The 25318-nt window shown below is 42.4% G+C and overlaps 1 protein-coding gene across 9 annotated transcripts; it reads right to left on the reverse strand.

The window, feature by feature from the left end:
* Positions 1-315: 315 nt before the first annotated feature.
* Positions 316-24536, reverse strand: GOLGA1 (golgin A1). 9 transcript variants are annotated; one of them, XR_016438506.1, is made up of 25 exons: positions 23761-24455; positions 23339-23661; positions 21402-21492; positions 19266-19340; positions 18687-18784; positions 18058-18090; positions 16064-16192; positions 15619-15788; positions 15045-15156; positions 14759-14854; positions 13670-13795; positions 12905-13000; positions 12532-12627; positions 12297-12392; positions 11816-11968; positions 11481-11576; positions 10338-10427; positions 8505-8607; positions 7103-7263; positions 6481-6639; positions 5676-5735; positions 4770-4940; positions 3593-3679; positions 2626-2780; positions 316-1002 (listed from the first exon to the last, which is right to left on the reverse strand). XR_016438506.1 is itself a non-coding variant. In XM_090022250.1 (24 exons), the coding sequence occupies exons 2-24, from the start codon at positions 23471-23473 to the stop codon at positions 2700-2702; spliced, it is 2514 nt and encodes an 837-aa protein (XP_089878376.1). In that variant the 5' UTR covers positions 23474-23661; positions 24469-24536; the 3' UTR covers positions 316-2699. The 9 variants fall into 9 exon arrangements, 6 of the variants coding, with proteins under 6 accessions (XP_089878376.1, XP_089878379.1, XP_089878377.1 ...); XR_016438504.1 differs by having other exon boundaries at positions 316-2518; XR_016438505.1 differs by having other exon boundaries at positions 2317-2780.
* Between the last annotated feature and the right edge of the window lie 782 nt (positions 24537-25318).

Below are 25318 nucleotides of genomic sequence, written 5' to 3' on the forward strand. Positions count from 1 at the left end.
GCTTAGTCAACTTGAAGAAAACTGCTTCTTTAAGTGCTTTCTGCATTAGGCAAACTGTCCTGGAATGGAAGAGATGCAGCAAGGTCAACTGAGCATGAACTCCCATGGTCTCTCCTTGCAGTTGTTGCTGAGTTAATTAGCCACTTCCCACTGGATGCCAAATCCTGCTGTGGCAAAAAAAAATTGCCAGTACACCCATTCTTAAGAGAGAATTTCTTATTTGTATTGGTTTTGAGAGGTAGTGTAGAGGCTTAAATCCTTTGCTATAGTTGGACAATGGACATAGGAACAGTGTGCAAGTAACTGAAACTTGAAGAGAAAGAAATCCAGAGTTTTAATCAAAAGTATATTGCACCACAAAGTCTCTGCAATTATTTCAGTGTTCCATAATACAATCCATATTTACAACATGAAAGAAGAGATTAAGATCCAATGGCAAAATGTTTATAGAAAGGAATATATCACAGCTTTTATACAAAGAAAAGTGCATTAACTCTTGAATATATACATCATTCCTGCTCTGGTCTCTAAAGAAAATTCAACACAAGAAACCTTGCTCAGGGCAAGGTATTTTTATAAGAACTGAAGATTCTTAAACCGAAGCTGTGCTATTCATTCAGTAAGTGCACCGTGTTTTTTAGCATCCAGCCTCCACCACCTTGTTCAGACTGAAGGACTCCAAATTCTCAGCAGCCAGCTGACATAAGAGCTTCAAGAAAGGTAGTGTCAAGAAAGTAGCTAGAACTTAGTCCCTTCTTGCAGACATTGGACCTAGGGTGGCAGTGTTTGTCTACCAGTATGAAGAGTGCTATTCATCTCTACATTTTCTCACTCTGTTCCAGGAGGTAAAATGAAGTTGGGGTATAGCTCTGATTGCTCTGTTTGGGAACAGAAGATAGATGCAGGTCTTCACCACTTAAGACTGTCATTGGTAATTGGGTCTCTGTGCTCTTCCTGCAAGTTAACTTCTCCATACCTGTGCTGTAGATAATGCCTTGGGCACTGAGACAGTGGAGATAAGTGTAAGTTTTAGAGCAAAGCCTACCAGAAGAATCCTGTCGTTTTTATTTCATTAAGAAATGTAGCAAAGTTGTGAGCACGATTCATGCTACTGCAGTGGCAATTACTCTCAGCATTCACAGACGTTACTCCTAGTAGCACCCTCACAGGTTCAGATTAACATAATGAACATCCACCATGACTGTCTTACCAGTGAGAAACAAGTACTTAAACTGGACATGCTGAATTTTCTTCAAGGCTTATCTGATAAACAATACTGTCACTCAGCAATAACCACATGCCTCTTTGTAAAAGACAACTGAAATTGCAGCCTGCCACTTACTGACCATAGTAATTCTCTGTATACAATACATAGGAGTTTTTGTAAATACCATTTTTTTCAGAACATAAAAGCCAAACTGACTGCTACTTCCTAGTTTTCATCTAGTGTTTTTGGTTAGAGGCTAATGGCAAAATTCTGCTCTCAACTTTTACATGGCAGGTCACAACTCAAACTTCTTCCTACCGTAGGAGGAGGAGGATGATATTGGAGCCAAGACAAATTCTGCCATTATTGGGGGGGGGAAAAAAAAAAAGGTAATGTTCTTTTTATCATTTAGCATGACAGGTAAGAATCACTAGCCCCCACCACCTTAACTTAAAATGTAGTTATTGTTAAGTGTAAATATTTGAAATGCATAAAGCCAACACTGCTAGAAAGGGAGGCTGATTGAAAAGGGTGGGGTGAGGGGGTGGAAAAAAAATCACGATACTTTGTACCAACTTCTTTTTACCCTTCATATCATTAGGATATTTTTTCTTAACCGTTGGAGTTCATATTTTTGAATGCGTTTTACAGTAACAAATTCAACTTTAAAAGTATTTAAAATGGTTTACTACCTCTCTTCCCAATACTAACAACCTATAGCATAAACTAACACATTAGTTTTAAAAGCCAACCGAGTACTAGGTACTGCAATTAAGACCATTTTAAATATTATTTTCTTTAAGAAAAGTAAAACCAGACAACTCTAAAGTTGTGCTCTCTCTCTCGCTGAAATTAAATATTTGTCAGTGCAGTCTTCAGGACTGCAGGCCAGGATATATGCACCTTAAATTACACGGCGATATGAACAAATGCTGACTACTGTAAGGTCAGGATAACAAAGCAAGGCAGGCTTTTTGTTTGATTTTGGTTAAAAGCCCCTGCTCCTGTTTTTGAATGGCTTTCTAAACTGTCTGGAATTGAATACATTGTACTGCAAACACCCTTACTTTGCCAGCTTTCCACAGTGAGAAGAGGAAACTTTACAGTACCTAGACATGTGCAGCTCTAGCATTTCACAACAGAAGCTGGAATTCCCTCCTGACAGATGCAAATAGGAGTAGCTTGAACTGCCAGCACCAGTATCAATGAAATTAATATAATCCTTTGGTGCCACCACAAGCCAGGACTGATGAGCAGAAGGAGCTGGCTGTTACATGGCTAACAGTCTGATCCAAAGTCCCTGAATCCACCCTAGAGGAAACATTTATGTTTGCAGTGAAGGATGTTTCTTGTACAATACTGTAAACAGTGTCAAAATTCTTGTACAAAATACTGCAATGACAGTTATTAAGACACACCTGAACTGGTGTGCACAGTGTTCTTTTCACAGAAAAAAAGTGGTTAGATGCCGACTGCTCATTTTCAGATTCTCTTAAGACCATGGTGTCCGTGAGCTTGAGATGGATGGCCGGATACTGCCTTTAGGAGATGGCTTTGATCCAAACCACGACATCTGGCATTGGAGAGCACAACACACATTAGGCTAGACTCTTACTTTAAAGTCTGGATTTATGGGATAGCAGCACAGATATAGCCCCAGGAGTTGCTGAACACTAGCATTTATAGAATATATCAAATACGGGGCTGTGTTTTTTGCATCCAGTGCACTTCAAAACTTAAGATTATCAGAATGAAACTGTCCTCACTGATTAGCTACTGTCAAAGCTAGAAAAAACACATTTCTGCTTTCATTAGTTTTAAGTGACTGAACAACTCTGCTCCCTGCTCTAAACACCTAGCCAGACTTCCTCTGGAAGTCAAGTAGGCTAGAACTGAGATGGCTCCTGGCTTCTCACCCACTGAGCCCTGGTGCTGTTTTTCATACTATGCTGATACAATGGAAAGTTATCCTACGCTTGCCTTTGCTGAAACATATACTACTTCCATAAATACTAAGATTTCTCATTGGGATAACAGGCAGAATCAGAATATAAAGTCACAGTCATGTAATGCAAAGTAGGTGGCTGTGCTTTTGGGTTCAACATCTCTCACGTGAAGAAAAGAACAGCAGTTACTAGTATAAACTCTTCAGACTAAACATAAATCTGATATAGGGATCCAATATAGGGTCACTTTCAAACGAGATTCAGGCAAAACACAGTAAACAGCCTAGGATGTACTGTGCTGATCTCTGCTCACTGCAGTAAATGCCATTTGCTACCATAGCTAGTCCAAGGGAAAGAGGCTGTTTTCCAACTTATGGCCACCTCCCAAAATATTAAAATTCCTCACCTGAGGACAGCAGAAATAAAATGGAGGCCTTACCTTGTATTCCAAGGTTTCTTTGAGCATGTTCTCTTCCTCCCGCGTAAAGTTAAGTAGCACAGACACAGCTTTAATTAGGTGGAATGCCTGGGGTAGGAGATAGGGGCAAGGAACAAAACAAAAACACCGGTTGTTGATTTTCTGCAATACTTGCAAGTCCTCAGGGTCACTGCAGGGGCCCAGGGTCGCACAGATATGCTATCTACTTTTGATACCAAGCCTCCACTTACAGGTGTGGAAAGTGTCAGCTCTTAAGGAGCTGCCTCCTGTGTGCCACTGGGACTAGGGATTATTGGCAGTTGCAAGAGCTCAAACCCTGTTCATCTGTAGATACCTTTTCTAGCTCTTGGGTTTCAACTGTAGGTTTGCATAGTGTGGGGGAAGACTGCATTTACTTGAATGGACAAGAGTTTGGTTTCCACAGCAGTTCTGAATGCGGCAGGGTGTGACGGTCTTTTCAGACTGGGACATTCACAGGATGGAGTCGCGCTATTCTAGTAAATCTTCCGTTGCAAACAGGCATTTAACTCCTCAGTACTAATATGCACAACGGCTGTGCCATACAAATCCAAGGGAACAGCAGGATGCAGATGCTACTTCACACAGTAAATCCACTGCAGATCTGTTCCCTGCTTTTAATTACAGTTTAATTTTGATTTGCCTTTAAGCAAGCCATGATGGTTGCAGCAGCAGAGTGGACTTCTCTGGGATTTTAGATTAAATAGAAGAAGGTTATCTGGTCTAAAACCCTGCTCCAGGCAGGGTCGTCCCTATCCAAACCATCCTATAATAAATCCACTGTCTAACCTACTAGACAAGCGACAGTCAACCCTGACAACCACAAGGCATTATACCCAAACCTGGCACAGGGAAGGTAGAGAAACAACAGTGAACAATGTCCTTCTGCTGCAAGGGATGTTACAATACACTTGAGATCCAAGGATGAGGGCTACATCCCCCACTACAGAGGTCATTTAGTTTCTGATAAAGTGTAACCTTGAGATATTCTACCTTTAATCACTCTTAACTGCAGGGAGGGGGAACTCAAAATGGGAATTCCACCCCAGAACTGGTTATACTGACTCGAGATGAACACTCTTCATCTTGTACATGTGGAAGCATGTTGGGGATGTGGGGACTCATCAAAAGCAAATGGAAATGAAGGAAGTGTCTTCACCTCAGCTTCCCGACAGGACATGAATTTTAATACAACATGTTTGAGATATTCAAAGTTGATCTCCCGGGAATCGTTTAAATCCGAATTGTTTGTCACAGTGACGGCAGCACTAGGCATTTCAGAATTCAGCTTCTCACGCACTTCCGGGATCTCATTGTCAGGCCTTATTTTCTGAAAAGGAGGAGGGGTGGGAGGAAAAGAAAGGCTAAGACAAGTCCCCAAAGCACATCTAAAGCTGCTGGGGCTGAACATTTAAAATCACCTCTATAGCCCTTCCTCTCTTCCAGCTAGAACTGCAGGCAAGGGAGACACCACTGAGTGTGAAATTCACCTGTAGCAGTGCAGCTAGGTAGCAATCAAACCAAAGTACTCCTTACAGAGAGAAGTGCCAGGGACATCCTAAGGTTACCTGGGAGCCAGCTCTCCCAGTGGTCAACTCAACCCTTTTCAGCATTTGCCTGGGCACTGTGGGAGGAGGGCTCAAATCTAGACTGCAGTTGGCAAATCTCATTCTTTAGTCAAGCTGTCCAGATGTACCCAGCATCACTGCAAGCTGCAATGAACCAGCAGTTGCTACCTTGGCCACGCAACCTATCATCCTGCATTGCTCTCAAGTACAAAAGTCATGAGGACTACCGTGACCATTGTATCCTGTGCTCAGGTGGATTGGGTACTTGTCCAAGCTCATGCCATCTAGGGGTGCAGAACACCTGCTGAGACAATTTAATTATTATATCCCTGGATGAGGGTGAGAAGACAGTCCTTTCCCCAAAGACTTTTCAGTTGAGATGGCAGCCAGGCTTTCAGAGCAGCTCTGCAAACATCTTGTCAATGTCAGCTAGTGGAGACAGTGACAACACACCCATGCAACACCACACAAAGACCAAAAAACCTCCCAAAACTTACCAGCTCCTTCTGCAGGGTCTTTTTGAGCTCTGCCATTCTCTGCTGAAGCTGCTTTATCATCTACGTGCAGAACAGAGAATGAAATTAGGACACATTCAGACCAATGCATTTCAGTGAAAACAATTAAAAAAAAATAAAGTCAACAATGACCTTTCCAGTCATGCACATTCACACAAGGGGACAGGCTGACTACTTTAATTAGACAACACTGGAAGTCAAGTGCAGGGTTGACAAAACCAGGAAGTACGGCAAGAAATTACTTCAAATCCCAAATCTCCTTCAGTGTAGGACTTGCTGCCATTATTATTTACATGCCTCCCTCTGAGAAAAGAGCTAGGCTAGCTAGCGTAATTGCTTAGGTATAAGCACCCTTCGTTCCAGGTGGGAAAACCCCATTCTAAAGACTCACCCCTTTCCAGGTCACAAATAGAGGAAGTGAAAAGTGGTAGAAAATGCAGTAAAAAATAAGGAAGCAGTTTCCTCTGCTGCACAAGTAGCTGCATGCTCTCCTCTCCCAGTTTTATTTTAAACTATGCCTTCTAAACTAATCTTTTGATGATGTTTCCTGGAAGAAATAGACTCAAAGAAAGGGACAGCATGGAACCACGTCCTGGAAAGTTCTAGCATGGCAGGGTGGGGACATGAAATTCGGCACGTCCTTTGCTAGCAGCAGATTCTGCAGATTGTGGACAAGGCCACGGGGGGGGAGGGGGCGCTGATCTTCGCCCACTGACCATTAGATCTGTGCAGAGTCCGAAACAGAAGTGGCTTTCATCTTTGTCTCACATGACCTCTCTCAGTTCACCTTGTTTTTCTCAGCAATTTGCTGCTCCAGGTCTCTGTTTTCTCTCTGAAGCTGAACAATGTCTGCAGCTGCCACTTCTCCATTCTGTTCCATTGCCCTGTCTTCCGGAGGCTGCAAATGCTTATTTAGGGCTCTTGCTTCTTCCTCTAATGCTGAAATCTAAATGTCAGAAAGCAGGTCTCAGTCACCAGAACATTCACAGCCAAGTGTTACTGCCCTACGGTGAAGCTTCACTGGGCTTTTAATGGTCAAGTTTTTCCTACCTCACTGGATTCTGCTAATTACTCCATTTGTGAAAAGCAGACAGAACAAAACACATACAAATGTCTCAAGCCACTATCACATTGAGCTCAATTAGGATGCTGCCTTTCACAGGCCATTCTAAAATCTGACAGATCTGGGGCCCGCCAAGGAGGTACACGTATTTATAAACAGGGACCGACTGCTTCCACTGCTGGTATTTCATGCATTAAGTGCGTTGATGGGGTTGCCCACTCAAAGCCTGCTGTCTTGCAAAGTAAGTTTTTGTTTGCTTTCAAGCACAGCAGGACAGAGCTGGAGCCCTGTGCCTGTCTGATTTTCCCCCCAGCGAGACTGGAGGCAACTCTGCGGCTGTACTCACACTTCTTTTGCTGGCCAGCAGGTGCTCTTGTTGCTCCTGTATCTGCAGCTTCAAAGCACTGATCTGCTTTCCTGCCATTTCCTCCCTCGCCACAGCTTGGTTCTTACTTGCCTCAAGGTCAGACTGCAGCTGGTGTACCTGCAGTATAACAGCTTCATGACCTGGGGCAGGACAGACATTGTTAGTGCCACTTCACTGAAGGAAACAGCAGTTTCTGGGTTTCTTCCTGAAATGGAGCAAGTTGCAATGATGGTAAACTGGAGACAGCACTGCAGGGCTTACTGCTCCTCTCCAGAAGAGCAAATGATGGGAAACTAACATTAGTGGAAGCTGCCCTGGTGCATGTGCCCATGTGGGCAGCATAGTGCTCTAGCAATCTGAAGGGCAAGGTGGTTACAACACCCAAAACGTGTAACATGTCAGTTGCACTTGCTTTTGCAAAGGAATGGATCTCATCACCAGTCAGGGTCAACAAGAAAAGGACCAAAGGCATGTCCCCCTTCTTTGGATCTCTTGAGCATATTTTAATATCCCTTGCAGCAGCAGGACACACACTGCCATTGTCCCCCTGCTTTACCTATGGCAGTTTAGGGTGCTGTGCCCAGTTGTGTCAGGGTTGATTGTGTAGTTTAGAAACAGGTTAGACAAGGATTTGTATGGGATGGTTTGCATAGGGATGATCCTGCCTCAGGCAGGAGGTTAGACTAGATGACCTCCCCAGGTCTCTTCCAGTCCTACTTCTCTCTGATTCTAAGAGCCTTTGGAGGAATAGCATGGTGTGGTGAGGTCTGCACTGAGGGAGAGGAAGGTGCAGACTGCTAGAAAGCCCATAAGCTGATAGCAGGAAGGGGCCAGCACAATTTTGTTGCTTTTTAAGCAATGATGCTGGGCAAAAGCAGCACTACAGACACAGGGATTGGCTGAATTAGACTGCACTTGAGTTAAAGTTTGGTGTTAGAAATTATTGTGCAGGTACTGTCCAAGAATTTAAATAGATGCTGTTAAGAAAGCCCATTTTTAAAACAATGCAGGAGAGTACCCATATTCCAGAGAGCAGCAATTGAATGTGCATGGTCTCACACACACACATAAAACACAGGTGGACAATGTTTACTTATGAAGCTTAAAGCATATGAGGGGCATTATTTTACAAAACCTAATAAGTACACCTTGGTTAAATGGGAAGTTTTAAAGTGATCTGGATACCACACTGTAGGGGCTGTACAATCTGTAACAAAAGGTTGGGTTTTCAAACTTTAATGCCTTAGCATTATGAAAGCAATGTTGTTAACTGAAATTAAAATGCAAACTATATGACATTTTGCAAATCAAGCACGCCCTGAGCTACATGGCCCTCATTCAGGCAAGGCAGTAGGGAGGGGGAAGATTCATTTGGTCTAACCTCGACTAAGTTGATTTAACTTCTCCTCTTCCTTCAGAAGCAGATCAGTTTTTTCACTGATTAGCTGGTCCTTTTCCTTGATCAAAAGGGTCAAATCTGCAACCTTAAACAGAGGGTGAAATAAAGTCAAGTCAAGCAGTTAACGTCCAGAGCTAACAAATGCTGAAACTCTTCTCTGGCCCATCTGTAGGGTTACAAAGTCTCATCACCTCAGACAATGCTGGCCTCCTTAGATGGGCAAGGGGAAAAAAAAAATATCGCTGTTGTTGGAAAAGGAATACTGCTTCGTCTGATGAACTCTACATTCAAACTTCTACTTCTCTCATGATCAGCGGGTGGTAACTAAGAAATAACAGTGTTAAACTGGTTGGATGGCAGTTTAAGGTGTTCTGCAGTGTAAGGAATTAGGAAGAAGGATGAATACTGTATTTAAAAAGGCACTTGGGCGCTTTTATTCATCTGTCTCATTAGCATTAGGAGTAGGACTTTTATTGGCTCCTCCGAGGTATGTGAAGGAATACAGCAGAGAAGTATACTGTAAGGCTAGCTGCCAAAGCTGATAGTGACTCTGTATACTTGTACCTGATAAGGTCTCTCACACACACATGCGACATACATAAACTAGTTTCTAAGCCATCCAATGCATGAGGTAGGGGAAGAGGACTACACAAACGAATCTACAGTGCAGCTGTTACAATATATATAGATATATTCTATGTTTATAAAATGATGCATTTATAAAATGGCACAGCTAATGGCCAAACAGATCAAATCACATTAGCAGCAGTCAAAGCCTTCCAACTCTCCCCAGTCAGAATGGATTCCTACACACCACGGTATAGACTGTTAGACTGGTGCAAACACAGTAACTACTTTATTTAAAACTGCAGATGAAACACCATCCAGGAGAAGACAAAATCTAATATTTTAAATACACAGACCTTGTTCTGAATCCTACTACTAAGCACGAAGCACTTCAAAATCCTGTCTGTTGGCATGCCAACAACAAGGAATCCAAACAGCTGCAGTAAACGTTGCTCTCAGCCAGCACCCAAAGGTCTTCCACAGCTGGGAAAAAACAAATCTGCAGCGACAGGTTCATCTCTCAGGTCAGAACTGCAGTTCTCATAAAGAGCAAAGAAACTTCAATAGCTGGTTTCAGAAACCACCTTTGCTTGACCACCACAGTTCTCAGTTTGCTCTACTTCTTTGCAAACAAGCAAATATAGACCTGCACTTACCAGCATACGTTTCTAGATAAAAATATCTGAACTCTGCTGTGGGCCCCAAATGCAAAGTGTACAGCTCAGAGCAAACATCCTGCTAGTGGCATAACGCGACAACAGTGCAGAAGGGTTTGCAAGAACTGCACCATGTCATCTATGAGGAACTGTCAACTGCTGGGCTGGGGACTGCCTGCATTTAAAGGACTTTCTCTGATGCAGAACTCCAAGACTAGGTCATCACACAGTCTGCATAAACATCTGGTCCTTTCTTTCCTTTGATCTTCCCCTAGACTGTTCCTTATGTCTGGTGGCCACATCTCACCTTAAGACAAGACCTGTAAACGCTTATGCACAAACCTGAGTACATACAGAGTTCCTGTGAATTGTTCCACTGAAGTCAACAGGATTAAGTTGCACACTGGTGTAAGCACTTAAAGGAGAAGCTGGAACTGTAAACTCCCACGAAAAGAAATGGTCTTCCATCTCTTTGGAAGATTGGGATCCCATTCCCATGAAAACCCCCGTGTACCATGGTAATCACTATATATGAATTCAGGCCAGTTTGTGCAGATTAGAACATCTCATTGACTGGCAGCATTAAATTAACCTGTTGTTGTAATTCCTCCCTTTGTTTCTGCGTTTCTTCCAATGCTTTGGCAATTTCAATGCTGACAGTTTCTCTGCTGCTTAATTCCCCCTGCAAAACAGCGACAATTCAGCAGTTATGTCAGAAGAGAAAATTCAGCATGAAGCTTTTACAAGGACAAGGCTAGATGCTAGTCACAGTCAACTTTGAGTTCCAAATCGCTTACCAAGTTGCAGTTATAGGTTCTAAATCAGATTCCTTGTTAAATCAACGCCCATATTACCCAAGGCTGGTCAGGATGCTAGTGTTTCTTAGAACTTTTCACAAACCCAAGCCATTCCCCCCTTTTATCTTAACCCTAATACACATCTTTTAGGTATCAGTTGAAGCAGTTAATCTTCATTTCTCAGTTGTAAGAACTACAGACAAAGAAGCAGTTTCCTCCATAAATCAACCCTTACATTCTAACTGACACCCAGGAGCAAGTTAGGAAGCTTTCAACATTTTGAAGACAACGATGTAAAGGGAGGGAAGGTTTAAGCTTTGAAGTCAGTGGTTTTCAAACTTTCTAAAAGTCGCAAAACCTTTTCATATCACTTCTGCTACCACTGGACCCCTATCCCTGGCTCCACAGGCTGTGCAAGCTAACACAGAGCCAGGCAACCCAGCCCAGCAGTGGTGCTGGACTGCCTCCCAACTATGCTCTGCTATTACCCCCAATCTCTTTGTGGAACCCTGATGACCTAATGCAGAACCTCTGGGTTCAGCAGAACAGTTTGAAAACCACTGCTTTACGTGACTGAACAGCATTCCGTTTAATTTAGAAAGTAATGGCTGTTAATAGAATTGAGTGCCACGTTCCTACTCTGTATTGCTGTACTTTCAAAGTTATCCACGTTTGCCAGGATTCCTTTAAGCATGGGAATGTACCATTTCTGCCAGGACCAAAGCACTTCTTATAGGAATGGATGAACCCCTTATAATGTCTAGTATTCAGTCTCTACTTTTTTAATGTCAAAGAAGGCGGCAATTGTGCAGCAACAAGTAAATGTGATCCGAATCTGATGTGTTTTTAAATCACTGAAAAGGTAAAAGATTGCTATTAGGTGTTACTGAAACAGAGCCCCAAGTTTAGCAGAAGTCACTAACAGGCTGGTTTCCTACCTTCAGTCTTTCGAGTTCAGATTCTTGCGTCTTTAATAAACTTTCATATTCTTTTCTGCTTTCTATAAAAGCTTCCTTTTCCTGTTCCAACTGATTCTGTAAAATAGACAGAGTTTGTAAGCAAAAAAGTAGTTTGAGGTTTAGATTAATCAGCTAAACATGCACAACCCATGCCAAGAAGTTGCTTAATGCCACTAAATATTGTTGCTCCAGGCTACAAACAGCTTTGAACATGCAGTTATTTTGAATTTAGGGTTTTCAGACAGTATAAGGCTTATCAGCTTTGCCAAACCTAATACATGAGGGCTTGAATGCACCAGCTTCTATACACTTACTATCTTGTGGTGGGCAGCGGTTTTATCAAATTCCCGAGCAGTTTCAAGGGCAGCTATTTGAGACTCCAGCCTGCTAACTCGATCTTTACACTGATGCTTGACAGTTGAGATCTGCTGTTCTAGTCTGCTGCTGTCAACTTCTAGATCTGTTTGCTTCAGAAAAGTAAAAAGATAACTGTAAGCTAACTCTTAACTGAATGTATACTGGAAGATATGCATATTTAGAGCTTCCAGTCAGTCAGACATTACTTCACACTGCTTTTCCCCAAACTTAATCACAAGAATTAAGATACTATGTTATTCCAGTACCAGCATGGTGCTCCTATGCTCAAATACTGTTACTAAACTAGGAACCAAATTTAGCAGCAGCAGTAGAATCCTGACAACAGCTGAAGAAAATCCACAGAAATGGAACTGGATATAATCAATAAGGACAAAAGCAGATATAGCTCAGTAGCCTGAGAGATCAGAGAATACCCACCAGCTTTTGGATCTGTAGATCCTTGTCACCAATTTCTTCTTTGCTCTTCAGTAATTCTTCATTTGCATGCTGCAGTTCTTGTTGAAGTTCTTTCAGCTGAAACATGATAGTACATTATTTCCTTATGTGCACAAATCTGCATTACTCTAGAAGAGTTTACATGCAGGGAAAGAACAAACGTAAGAGGTTCAACATCAAAAAGCATGAGAAAGTGTATTTCAAGCCAAGATTCTACCTGGCTTGTACTGCTTTCTTTAAGACTCTTCACACACTCTTCTCTCTCCCTGAGCAAGGCCTGCATTTCATCTTCTTTGCTCTTCAGTTTTGTGACCTAAAAATAGGAATCCAAGAGTTTTAAAATCTGGTAACTAGGGCTACAAATATCCCCTGTAACCTTCCCCCATCCCCACAACCTAGCAGGGTCATCATTCAGAAGATAAGGTCAGTTAAGTTTTCCTTTCAAAAATAAAGTGTGACAGTTAGACTGGATGGGAAACATGGGCATAATAAGACTTTAAAAAATGCAATATAAAAGTATTTGGACGATTCTTCCAGATGGCCAAAACAGACATTAACTCCACTCAGAACACTCATAAAGAAGAAAATACCTGAGTTTCCAATAGGCTCAATGTCCCAGAGTGACTGGTTCTAGCTGTCAAAAGTTGCTGTCTGGCGTCATCCAGTTTCTGCTCCAGAATAATTTTCTGAAAATTAAAATCCCACCAGAGGTGACATGAAGAGATGCTTAAATTTAATTCCTAAAAACTCCTTATGCCAAATCAGGAAAGGCCAGAACCACAAACAGCACCTTAAACTTGTCATGCATATTTGCTCTTAGGGGGCCAGCGCTGATCAAAGCCATTGGTCAGCCAAATATGGCCACAGGCTGGATCACAAGGCTCCACAGACCAGATCTGCCCCGTGGGCCATGTCTGATACCCTTGCTTTACAAAGTGCTTTGCAAGCCAATTTATCAACCAGACCAAAAATGAGTAAGAATAAGCGATGTCCGTTACTACAGCGTGCCCAAAAACTGTTTGGTCTGTTGCATTACAGTCAGTACTTTCTGTTCATTACAGCACTGAAACAATCTCTTCCCATATTTGGGCAGGCATATGTAGAGTGGGGCACTGCAGTGTGGATGCCTGGTGTTCGGCTTAGCCAGCACCTTCATATGTGTGTGTGAACTAGGACATGTGTGCATATAACAAAGTAAAAGTACCCTCAGATTCTGTCCAGCAGGAGCAGAGTGCATTCAAACACCCTAGGGACAGGAATGCATGCAGTACACTACTGCATATTCCTTTCAAATGTAACACACCTAGGTAGAATTCTGGGTATTACTTTAAGTAAGTCTGCAAAATTAAGAGTACCTCCTTCAGCAGCTCCTGAACATGTTCATCACCTGAAAGATTCCTTTCTAGTCTCTTTTCCAAGGAAAACACTTTTTCTTGTAGATGTTCAACAAGTTTGTTTTTCTCATCGATTTCAACAGTCATCTGTTAGAAAAAGAAATGAGTACCTCCTCTACAACCAGGCTTTTCCTTTATCCACATCTGAAAAAAATGCCATCAAAAAGAGAAAGTCCTCCTTTATGAAAGCAACCCCTTACTTCTACTTCCTTAGAATATTAAATATGCACAAACTCAACTGAAAGTCAAGTGAAGTTAAGTCCATTTCTTTTTGGAAGGTGGGAGCTGTTTTTTTCCCCCAAAACAACACCAGATTTACCCATCCCTTCAATAGCTGAGCTGTAGGATTTGTATTTGAATTGTTTATTAGGCCCGTGGATCTTGTTCCCATTAATAAAAGTGGTAAATAGAGAAACATGCCTCTAACAGACTGAACTCAGTTTGTATAGACAGTATCTAAAAAAGGACAATCCTGCACAAAAGGATCACATTACCTCCTTCAATTCTACCAATCCATATTTTAATTAGCCTGTCCCATTATGTTCTTCTAATAGAAAGATGGAATTTGATTACACAGTTTTTCCAGACAGGACATAATATTGAATCCTCAAGCAATTTACTGCATTTTATGTCCAGTGGACTCAAAACTGCTTACAAAGGTACTTAGGTGACTTTGTTTCTAAGATTAAGGCTCTAGAATTGTAGGTTTCTTTGGTATAAATGACTAATAACAGAACCTTCTTATATTTAAATAACTCATCCCTTTATTCCTCTCTCAGGAACACACAGTAAAACTTCACTGTCCAACCCTTCTGAATTTATTCACAAGATTTCCAGTGAGAGTATTAAAACCAAAAAGTCTTCAGTAATTCACTTCACTTTCCAGGAGAGTTGAACTCCTGATTACATTTCCTGCAGAGATTAAAAGGCTTAAAGCTGTAGCTGTGCTGCACACATGCTTTTCAGACTTCACACCACCAAACTCAAACACTGGGATATGAGGAACAACTCTGAGTGTCTTCAGATCACCTATGCACTTCAAGTTAGTACCTTTTGCTTATGTTGCTCATATTCCAATTTAAGAGATTCATGACCCATCTGTAAAGTCTCCAATTTTTTTTCACAGCCAGAGGCAGCAACTCGAGCCTAAAACATTTAGGAAAATTATTGCAGATTTTAAACTGTGTTTTCAAAGTGCAAAAAAAAAAAAAAAAAAAAAAAAATAGACAACCGACTTTTCAAAAAAGAGCTGTTCCAAATGCAGCAGTCAGATGTCTCCCTGCGCAGCATCACAGACAGGAAAGTAGGTATTGGACACTGTCTGTATCAAGCTTACGTTTTGCAAGTCTACAGATATCTGCTGAATGAAGGTTTGTAGCTCCTCTTCTCTCTGCTCCAGGGCAATGATCTTATTTTCTGCATTTGCTTCAGCTGTCAATAGTCCATCCCTTCACAGAAAGAAAAACAGTGATTCAGTGTGCCAGGAAACCATTCTTGAGAAGTAGGATGCATCTGCCAAGGGAAGGAGGAGGACTAAGCGAAACCTACAATTTATTTTCCAGTCTTAACACCCACTCTTGTCTGGTCAGTAAACGTTTCACAAAAACCTGATAGTCAGGTGTTGCATACTGTACTTATAGAGAGAAGCAAAAGTGGTAATGAATGATTAAGCTTAGAGAACTCTAGTAATGCCGACCCAGGTTATATATTTAAAATAATGACCAACTTAGCTGGCGAGAGAGGTAACTGTAATTAACAGATATGTATTCCCTACCATACATCAAAATGCCATCACTGACTAAACAGCAAGCTTGCTGCAAGCAATCATGTCGAGGACAATGAGAGACAGGTGGAAACCAATTCAGAACGTCCATGTGCTGAACTTACTATTCTACCCAATGCATACACACCTCTGTGCTTCCAGTTCTGAATACTGCTGCTGCAAATCTTGCAGCTCACTCCTTAGGCCTGAAGACAAGCTGCTTGTGACCTTCAGTTCATCTTTAGCACAGGTCAGCTCTTGAGCACATGCCTCTAGTTCCTGTTCTGCTCTGCTCAAAGATTCTTCCTTTTTCAAGAGCTAAAGATCAGAACATTATTGTCAACTATAAAAACTGACACTTTTGATAGTCTTAGAAGGAGACAACTGTTCTCCTTCCAACATATATGAAATTAGAAACAGAGAAAAATAATTAAAATAGTCAACATGAAGAGTTCATATAACGCTGTATGCATCCACATACAGCAAGAATTCCAACATTTCAGATATCAATGTAGGAATGTTAACACTCTTTAATAAATTATAGTGAAATATTCTAGCATAAAAACAGAAGTCCCCTTTTAAAATAATCTTACCATGTGTTTAACTTTGGCTATTTCTTGCTGCTGAAAGCCCTCCAGTTCATCAGTTTCATCTCTCTTTTGGAAAAGGTTCAAACTCTGCTCCCTCATTTCTTGTAACTGAGCTGCAAGCAGTTTTTTCTCCTATTAAACAATCACCAGAAACAAAACAAAAAAGAAAGTGGTTGAAGAATATTTGTATACAAGCTTCAGGTCAACACTAAGCCCTTTAGGAAAGGAACCTTGTTTACATTCTGTATTATCACTACGCGCTATGATGTTGGAATATAAATAACTCAAACTTTTTTCCATATAACAACACCTCTTAACAAGCAGCACAGCATCATTACTGAAATTTGGGAGCTCTTAGATCCGCACTGTAAATATGACAAATATAGAAAGGTCTCATACTAATCACTCAAGCATGTCAAAATGATAGGCAATCAGTACTTGAAACACTAACAGCAATTCTAAACATGGTTTCACGCCTCTATACTCTAAAATGCCTTAAGCAGAGACTGAATGGAACAGCTGAAACAGCTATAATGAGACTGAATTCCTTAAAAAAAGTACATGAAATAAAAGGGGACTGATTTCCATTACAAAGCTGAAAATAGATTATATCAGCATATGCTTATTCACTGGAGGATACGATTCTATGGCAGCTGTAGTTGTACCAATAGTTATAGTTCCTTTAGCAATATTGTTCTCTGTGTTATAACAAAGATATTCTCTTTTAGTGAAATGCTCCATGTCAAAACCCCATGGGGCTTGTGCCCTAGACAAGTATTTCCATTTTTCTCAGCCAAAACCAGTGATTTCCTTCCCTCAGCTAAATGTAAATTTCCTAAGGTGAAGTGAAGGTTATTATGGTGCTTAACAGCTCTACTGGCCATTAAGACAGAATGCTTCATTACTAAGTCCTCCCAAATCAATACTACATGGAAAGAGTATTAAGAGTGGTATAAAGCTCACTCCCTGCAACCAATCCAGCAGATGTAGTAGCAAATGCATAAAATATCCATAGCAGGAATTGGGCATCAACATCAGAAAGCAAAGCCAAAAGGCCAACCCTAGGAGCACATTAAGAAATGGGAAGCTTCTATGTGTCACTATGGAGACTGTACTAGAGAGAATTTTGTTTAGATAGTGCCAATGGCATGTCTGGTGCTTTACAGACAAATATGAGATGTCCTCTTGGTCTCACACAAGCTTATAGTGTGAAAATACAGGATCCTGTTTTTAAAGCGTAGTATTACTCACTGTCAGAGGGAGAGGGAGAGACCCTTCTTCCTCAGCTCAGGAACATTCTGCTGTCATCACAGTGGTAGATTAAAATCGCCTCTACGCAGGCAGTGTGACACACCACCTAATTTCCCATGTCATGATCAGGCCAGTCTTCATTCAGACTCTGAAAACAACTTGTTGGAGGCCTTTATGAAATCCACTTGCCCTCTATGTCCCAACTGACCCGACTGTAAAACAGGCATACTACTGCCCTATCTCCTGGGGCAAGGGTAGGCAACTTTTACCAGCTGCAGGACAGAATGAGCCACTATGGGTCAGGGGCAAGTGAGTGCTAGGACCTGGCTACTGCCAACCCTCATCCCCACGGAGGTATAGGGAGAGTGCTCCACCCACACTGAGTGCTCCCAAAGCCTCATGTCCATGGGCCAGATCTAATGGCTCCACAAGCTGGATCTATCTTGTGGGCTGTAGGCTGCCAACCCATGTCCAACAGTCTGATGCGTTATTTGAATTAACAGGGCTGGCATGCCCAGGCTTTCAAGTCTTGATCAATGTCTGAGTCCTATGCTTTGTTACTCCCCACTCCAAAACAAATTCTAGGGTTAGCTTCTGAAATGATGGGCTTGGGAATGAAAGCAAATCTCAGGTCTCAGCCAGGGAACAGAGATAAGATACTCATAGCAATTACATTTTTTCAGACTTTTTTGCAAAGTACAAGGAAATGCACAGACCCACTTAAAGTGATATCAAAGGTGACTTACTTGTTCAACTTGAACCAACTTTTCCATCCATTCCTATAGGTTGGGGGAGGGGAAAAAAGGGTACATCAAAATCCACAAAATGTAGCAACAATGACAACAAAAAGTATCAGTCACTGAAAGTATTACATTATGATAAAGTATAAACTAAAAATTGTTAGTAAAAATAATCAAGGATGATTTTAATATACCAGTAAAATGTTATGAAATAATTTGCGACATGAGTGCATATCTGCTCTGTGCAAACAAAATTCCTGCACAGTAAATTAATATATTAAAATGGAGTTTTTATCAAAACTGCAAAATGTGAGGTTAAGTTTGTTAGATATTTCCGTTGGCTTCTTTAAAGCAGTGAGAACAAGGTGTTGCAGAACAAAGACTTAGCCCCTGTCAACACTGTTTTGGACACTTACACCATATTACACCTCCTCACTCCATTTACATAAAGAATCAGGCAAGACATTCTCTAGCCTAGAACCATTCATGTCATGGGTAACAAGTGCTCTTTCAGCAGTGATTTTTTCATATCACACTGCCACTTCTGCTCCCTGTTGGCCACACTGATACTGCTTCACTCTTAAGCTTCTCACTATTGGTCAACTACTTCATCGTTCCAGACCTGCCTTTATTACCTGGTCCTTTTTTTCCAATGCCAAAGCCATTCCTTCAGCCATCTTAGCTCTGTTGGCCTGGTAAGCCTCATTCTGCTCCTGAAATTTCTTCATGGAGGCTGTCAACAGAAAACCACTAGATGAGAAGTCAGTCGCAACATGCAAAGCTAACACTGTTTATTTGCTTCTGAAGTATGTCACAACAGAATTTAGAGACTCATTGTTAAATTGGTTAGGCTCTAGTGGTAACACATAACTCTTTAGGAATGGAATCGAGCCTTCTTTACATTATACTGCACCCCCACTGCACTGAGCACAGAGAAACAAAATGCAGTAGTAACTTTTCCAGTGAACTACAGCAAATCTATAGATTTGAGGTTTTTTAAAAGCAGTTATTTGCCAGGCACAAGTTTATTATTAAACATCAAATAAAATTATGGCTGCTTCATCCAGCATGCATTAGGACAGTCTTATGCTTTTTCTTTTTTGCAGCTGATATGTGCTCCATTTGTAACGAGATCCATTTCCAACTGTATAGCTTTCAATACAGAACAGTTTAAATTTAAAGAAAAAAATGGAAGAGAAAATAAAAATACATACAATCCTGATGTTTTTCTAATGCAATTTCAAGCTTCTCTTTTATCTTCTGCAAGTTTCGGACCTGATCGGCATAATCTTGGGCGAGGAAGGAAAAGCACAGACAAGGAATGGACAGACATTAGGGAAGGAAGTAAAATAAAAATAAATAAATAATAATAAAAAAGGATGAATGGAAAGTGACAATGATTTTCCCAACTAGAAAATCATTTCTGTTAAGGAAAATTAGACTGACCTTAACAATAAACACCACAAGCAAATAATGCTACCACACACTATCCATGGGGGAAATGGTTGGTACAAACAGAAGGGCCTAGTTGTGCTAATAACAGGAAAAGGGCACTGGGTATGTTACAAGGAAAGGGGAAATTGAGAAAAGCAATTTGGTTCGACTCCTGCCTGGGAAGAATCTCTTCCACAAGACAGAATGAAGGAGCATAGGGGAAATTCAAGAAGAGATCCCTTAATCCACAGCGTCTCCCACCATAGGTGTGTAATAGTTTGGAGGTAGCATTTTGACCAGTGACTAGTTTACCTGGCACAGCTAACAGTACCATATTCATACTTTTAAAATGCAGGCCTTTAATAATGTAGAAAAAGTAGCAAGTATTTTTCCCTTTTTTGAGCAAAATTTATGAACAAACCAGATCAAAGGAAGAGCACACCTTGGACTACTCTCATTTAGAACTAAGGTGAAAGATCCATTTACTGATCTTGGTGTATGGCTGAAAGCATCTTGACCATTTCTGCTACGTCTGTCTCTGCGGTACCTGAACGCTTACTTATGCTTTCTGTCATAGAATCATAGAAGTAGGATCGGAAGAGACCTTGTAGATCTTCAAGTCTGACCCCTTGCCAGGGCAGGAGGAAAAAAAAAAAAAAAAATGGGCTCAAATGATCCCAGCTAGGTAGGCATCAAGCCTACTCTTTAAACCCCCCAGGGTAGGAGCCAGCACCACTTCCCTTGGAAGTTGGTTCCAGACCCTAGCCGCCCTGACAGTGAAGTAGTTCTTACAGATGTCTAATCTAAACCTCCTCTCCAACAACTTGTGGCCGTTATTCCTTGTTATGCCAGAGGTCGCTACGGGAAACAAGGTCTCTCCCAAACCCTTCTGGTCCCCTCCAGTGAGTTTATAGATTGTCACCAGGTCCCCCCTCAGCCTTCTCTTGTGAAGGCTGACCAAGTTCAGGTCCCGCAGTCTCTCATTGTAGGGTGTGCCCTGTAGTCCCCAGATCATTCGGGTGGCCCTCCTCTGGACCCTCTCAATGTTGTCCACATCCCTCCTGAAGTGGGGCACACAGAACTGGACATAGTACTCCAGCTGTAGCCTGACCAGTGTTGCATAGAGGGGGAGGATCAACTCCTTGGCACTGCTAGAGATGTACCTTAATCCAAGGGAGCAGGTGAACACATTTCAGTTCTAATTGTAATGTAAGCCACCACTGCACCCCATGTACTTCGTAAGTAAGGGTGGGAGTACACACCTGAAGCTGCTTTAAACCATATTTTGTTTCCCAAAGCCCCTCCATGAGCCATGGGAAGCAAAGGACAGCAACAGTGGAGTGAATCCCAGCCCTGCTCAAATTCACTCACTATTCAAGGGGCTGGGAGAAAAGAGAGAACAGAGCACTTCCACAAGCTTCTCACTTGCCAGAAAGACCCTTGGGACAGGGTAGTCATAAAGGCCCATCCTTGCCTGCTTTAAGATTGCTTTATGCTACACTCTTCATTAATTTAGTTTAGTGTCAGCTTCTCAGAGCAGAGACAGTGTTGGAACACTGCACATTGAAGTCTTGGTTCCAGCTGGACTTTCTGGCTGTTACTGCAATACAGTTAGTAAATAAGAAGTGTATGGGAGGAGCTGTCTTGGTTGCGCATGGGGTGAGAAAACTATCCCAACCATTCAGGAAGATCATACATGTGGGCCAAAAGAGCAGCAGGAGGACAAGAAGTCAGTCTGTATTGGTTCTGTTCAGACTGTATTCTACAATGCAAGGACGCTGATCAACAGAAAGGTATAAATCAATTCAACAAAGTTATGAAAAGGGGGTTTGCTTTCCAGCTAAGTGAAAACTCTTAATTGCAAGGAACAGTATTTCCCAAACTGGAAGTTAATAAGGCATCATCAGAACACATACCAGATAGTTTAGCTTCTAATTTCCGTATCTGTTCATTTCGTCTAAACAGCTGGGATGAGAGATCTTCTCTAGAGCTGCTTCCATCAGAGGCCTTTCCAGATTAGAGACAGAAAATATATATGTAGTATATGCAGTTTACAAGCTTCAGGAAGAATAATCCTACCACTCCCAAATTTTAATGACAGTAAACATTATTAGGACTAGAAATAAACAAACAGTTTCAAATTTCCAGTGAAAAGGAAGATAAATTTACATAACATTACATACATTTAGTTCTGCCAACTAAATGACTGCATACGACACGTAAGAGAAAAATAGCATTTAAATAGTCAGCTGTAATTATGTTAGAGATTATTCTGACTTTCAGCCAGTGTCAGTTAGAAAATAAGAGGCATGACATGGCACGGCACGGCAAAATGACTGGAAACCAGAAAGTCAAGCTACACATCAGAGATCCTAGAAGGGAGGAGTTAGTTTAGAAAGATAAGCGGTGGCAAAAGGGAAACCTAAAGCTTTTTATCTAAAAAGCTTAATTAGCAACAGTCACTTAGAATCACAGAAAGACAGGGCTGGAAGAGATCTCAGAGAGTCACTGGGCGCATCTACATGAAAGGCATTGAGCGCAGTAGACAAATTCTGCACGTTAGTATGACAGGCAAAACCAGTGCTAATACACCGACACACAGTAGAATTAGTCTGTGGCATATTAGCTTCGCCAAAAAAACATGTGCCAGCACTGATGTGCAGTAGTGCCAATTACGGCACATTAAACTTTGGCGTATTAACGAATATGTAGACATGCCCACTGAGTCCACACGTCTCAAGACAGGATTAGCCTTGTCTGAACTTTCTGGCAAAAAAGGTTCATGCCATCAGTTTTACTTCACTGCAGTCCTTCTATTTTTGCTCCTTAGGAAGTCAAAAGAAAAGATGTTTACGCTGCCAGAGCACAGCATTCCTGACAAGTGGCTGATCATATGTTTATAAGTTATCTCTTGCTACACCACCATTTCTGTTGTTTATACCTACAATTTGTAGATGCCCTGGGCCCTAACTTCACATCATTTACTATGTGTAAGTTGGATCCATTTTTTTTTTTTTTGTAGTTTACCTGAGTACAGGGAAAAAAAATCTGAAACACTCATGCTCAGTAAACACCCACTATTCTCAATTCTTATGTGAAAACACCTGTTAGAGATCAGTTTCCTAATTAGCTTGGCCACATGTTTGAGACTTGGAAAGATTTTACAACATTTCTCAATGAAAAATATCCCCTTCATCCGGGGAATGAAAGCAAAGAGGAACCTGCTGTCTGCAGCAACACAGCACACAAAGCCTGCTGGCTTAGGTGATGCTGCCTTGTAACCTAATCCAGGCTGTGGGTGACTGGATAACCTTCAGGAGACCTGACGGTTTCAGCCACAGCATTATCAAATTCTATTTAACCTAAACACACCTGGAAGTACCTTATATATTTATATTGTGATTTCAAAAACCATAACACGTACTCATTCTACGCACTTGTTCAAATGCTATTTCCAAGCAGGAACTGCAGTGTGAAATAAAAGAAGTAAACATACAACCTGGTCACTACAAACTTAAGACTTGACTTGCTTTCTTGAAAGCCTTGTTGTTACAGTGACATAGTTATCTTCTGTTTTGCTGTAATATTGTTGGTACCGTCCATCTTAATTTGGCAATGCCCTGTACTGGAGGTAACTGTGTCATTTATATTCTTAATATGTAAAAAATTGATTACGTTTTACACACCCTCTCTCTAATCTCCAAAAAAAGGTTCAGATTTGATGTTACAGGTGCATCCACGTAAGTCCCATACAAAGACAGGTATTCAAGCCATGCAAGACTAAAACCAAACGTTGTGCTAAGAACATTACATTAAGAAGTAAAATTCCTCTGGAGCAACATATGTTACTTACAAAATCATCTCCTGAATCTGCTCCCACAGATGTGATTGACTCTTTGCTGACAGATCTAGGAATCCTGGCCGCCCCTCCTGGTCGAGGAGCAATAGCTGCCTCCTCTGCTATCTTCTTCTTCAGTTTTGCAAACATTTTATTGAAGCTGAAGTCCTAGAACACCCAACGAAATGCTGTTTTGAGATGCGACCACTCCTTATTAAACCATTAATATATGGATGCTCAATGAAAAGGTTCCAGAAGTCAAGATTTAATTTTATGTCCCGTCCACAAAAGCAGCTTACTCCAGGTCTAATCCAGAAGAGTTCACGACCAAGCCATGCCTACAAATTAAAGAGAGATCAAATTTCAGAGCCAAACCCAATAGATTTACACCCATAAAGCCCAAAGGGCATTTTGTTACTTCTATCAAGCCACGTTACCTACTCGATGGAGCCAAACCACGATTCATCGTTTGTAACTGGAGTCTCAAACTAATCACCTGTGCCAAATAAGAGTGGGCGGCGGGCGAGGCACGCCAGCTCCTCATCAGAAAAGTGTTATTGACTTTCCACGCAGCTTCTCTTAACACAGCCCCGGAGATAAGCTGCCAACAAGAGTTTTGTGAGGACAGCAGTGTGCATGTCAGTTCTCCTTATTCCATTTCTTTATTTTGAGGAGCATCGGTCTCTAATTTTCATCTTCGACTTCAGCTAAGTGATTTGTTGTGGTCAATGATATAAAACTGTAGTATCAAATGCTGCGATGACAAACGTCGCTGCCAAAGAAACGATGGCAATTCCGACAAAAACCACTCTTAGAAGTGGGAAGCGAAAAATTTCTCAACACCCTCCCTCCCCCCGCAGTTATTTTGGTAGCAAAGACACTGGACCCCTCCATGCACGACGGGGGCATGAGGGGCCCGGCCCCAGGCCTGCGACGCTGAAGCCTGCAAATGGGGACGAAACCCCGGTGAGACCCAGTCCTGGCTCCGTCGCAGGGAGCCACCTCGTAACACGGAGAGGCAGGGCCTCGTCCGGGGGCTGGGCTGAAGGCCCCGCTCCACTGCCCGGGCTCGTTCCCGAGCACAAAGACGCCACCCCCCTCCCCGCTTTAGTCCTTGTCCCCTTGGCAACGGCCGCCGCCCTCACCGTGGGGCCTGCCGGCAACCCGACCCGCCGCTTCCGGAGCCGGACGTGACGCCACCAGCTAGGACGAGGCCGATCCGGAAGCGCAACGTGGCCGCCGGAAGCGGTACCCCAGCGAAGGAGAGCACGAGGCGCATGCGCGGACGACTGTGGCAAGGAGGGGGCGCGGCCGGGCAGCCACACGTGCGCTGGGGTAGGCGCGTCCTGCTTCCCCAGGGAGAAGGCAGCGGCCTGCGCTGTCCCGGGATACGCCAGGAGGGCGCGAGGGTGACGCTGGACTCTAGGCCGCACGCGGGCTGGGTTTCTGGCAAAGGCAGCAGCTGCCCGTGCCCGGTCTTGCCCCATTGCTGGACGCGGGGTCAGGAAGAAATTTTACCCGGTGATCAGGCTAGCACGGACGAAGCAGGCACATCCTCTCCGGCACCTCCCGAGCACATCAAACATTTCACAGCAGCGAGACAGGGACGGGAGTTGTACCTGGGCCGGTTCAGGGCTGGCCCTAACCTTACGTTCAGTTTAGATCGTGGATTGTAGAGGACGGCTTGGACAGGGACAATCCTGCCTCAGAGGGGGCTGGTCTAGATGTCCTTTGGAGGGCTTTTCCACCCCCGCTTCTGTGACTCTCTTCTTCCCACCACCCCTTGCTCCCTTCACTAAACACTTTCCAATCCTGTAATGACCAAGGTAAAAGTTTTCAAGGCCAGACCCCGCTGCCTCCAGTCAGGGGCAGGGAAGGCAGCAAAGATGGTTTGGAAACACACCGCCAGGACTCAAAACAAGGGCACTGTATTAGAAAAGGGGGGGGGGTTACTTCCTCACTCGGCTATTACATCTTTGCAAATCCAACATATGA

Source organism: Crocodylus siamensis, chromosome 11 (assembly GCF_052110815.1).
Source record: "Crocodylus siamensis isolate JL-2025a chromosome 11, ASM5211081v1, whole genome shotgun sequence".
In the NCBI taxonomy this organism is placed as follows: Eukaryota; Metazoa; Chordata; order Crocodylia; family Crocodylidae; genus Crocodylus; species Crocodylus siamensis.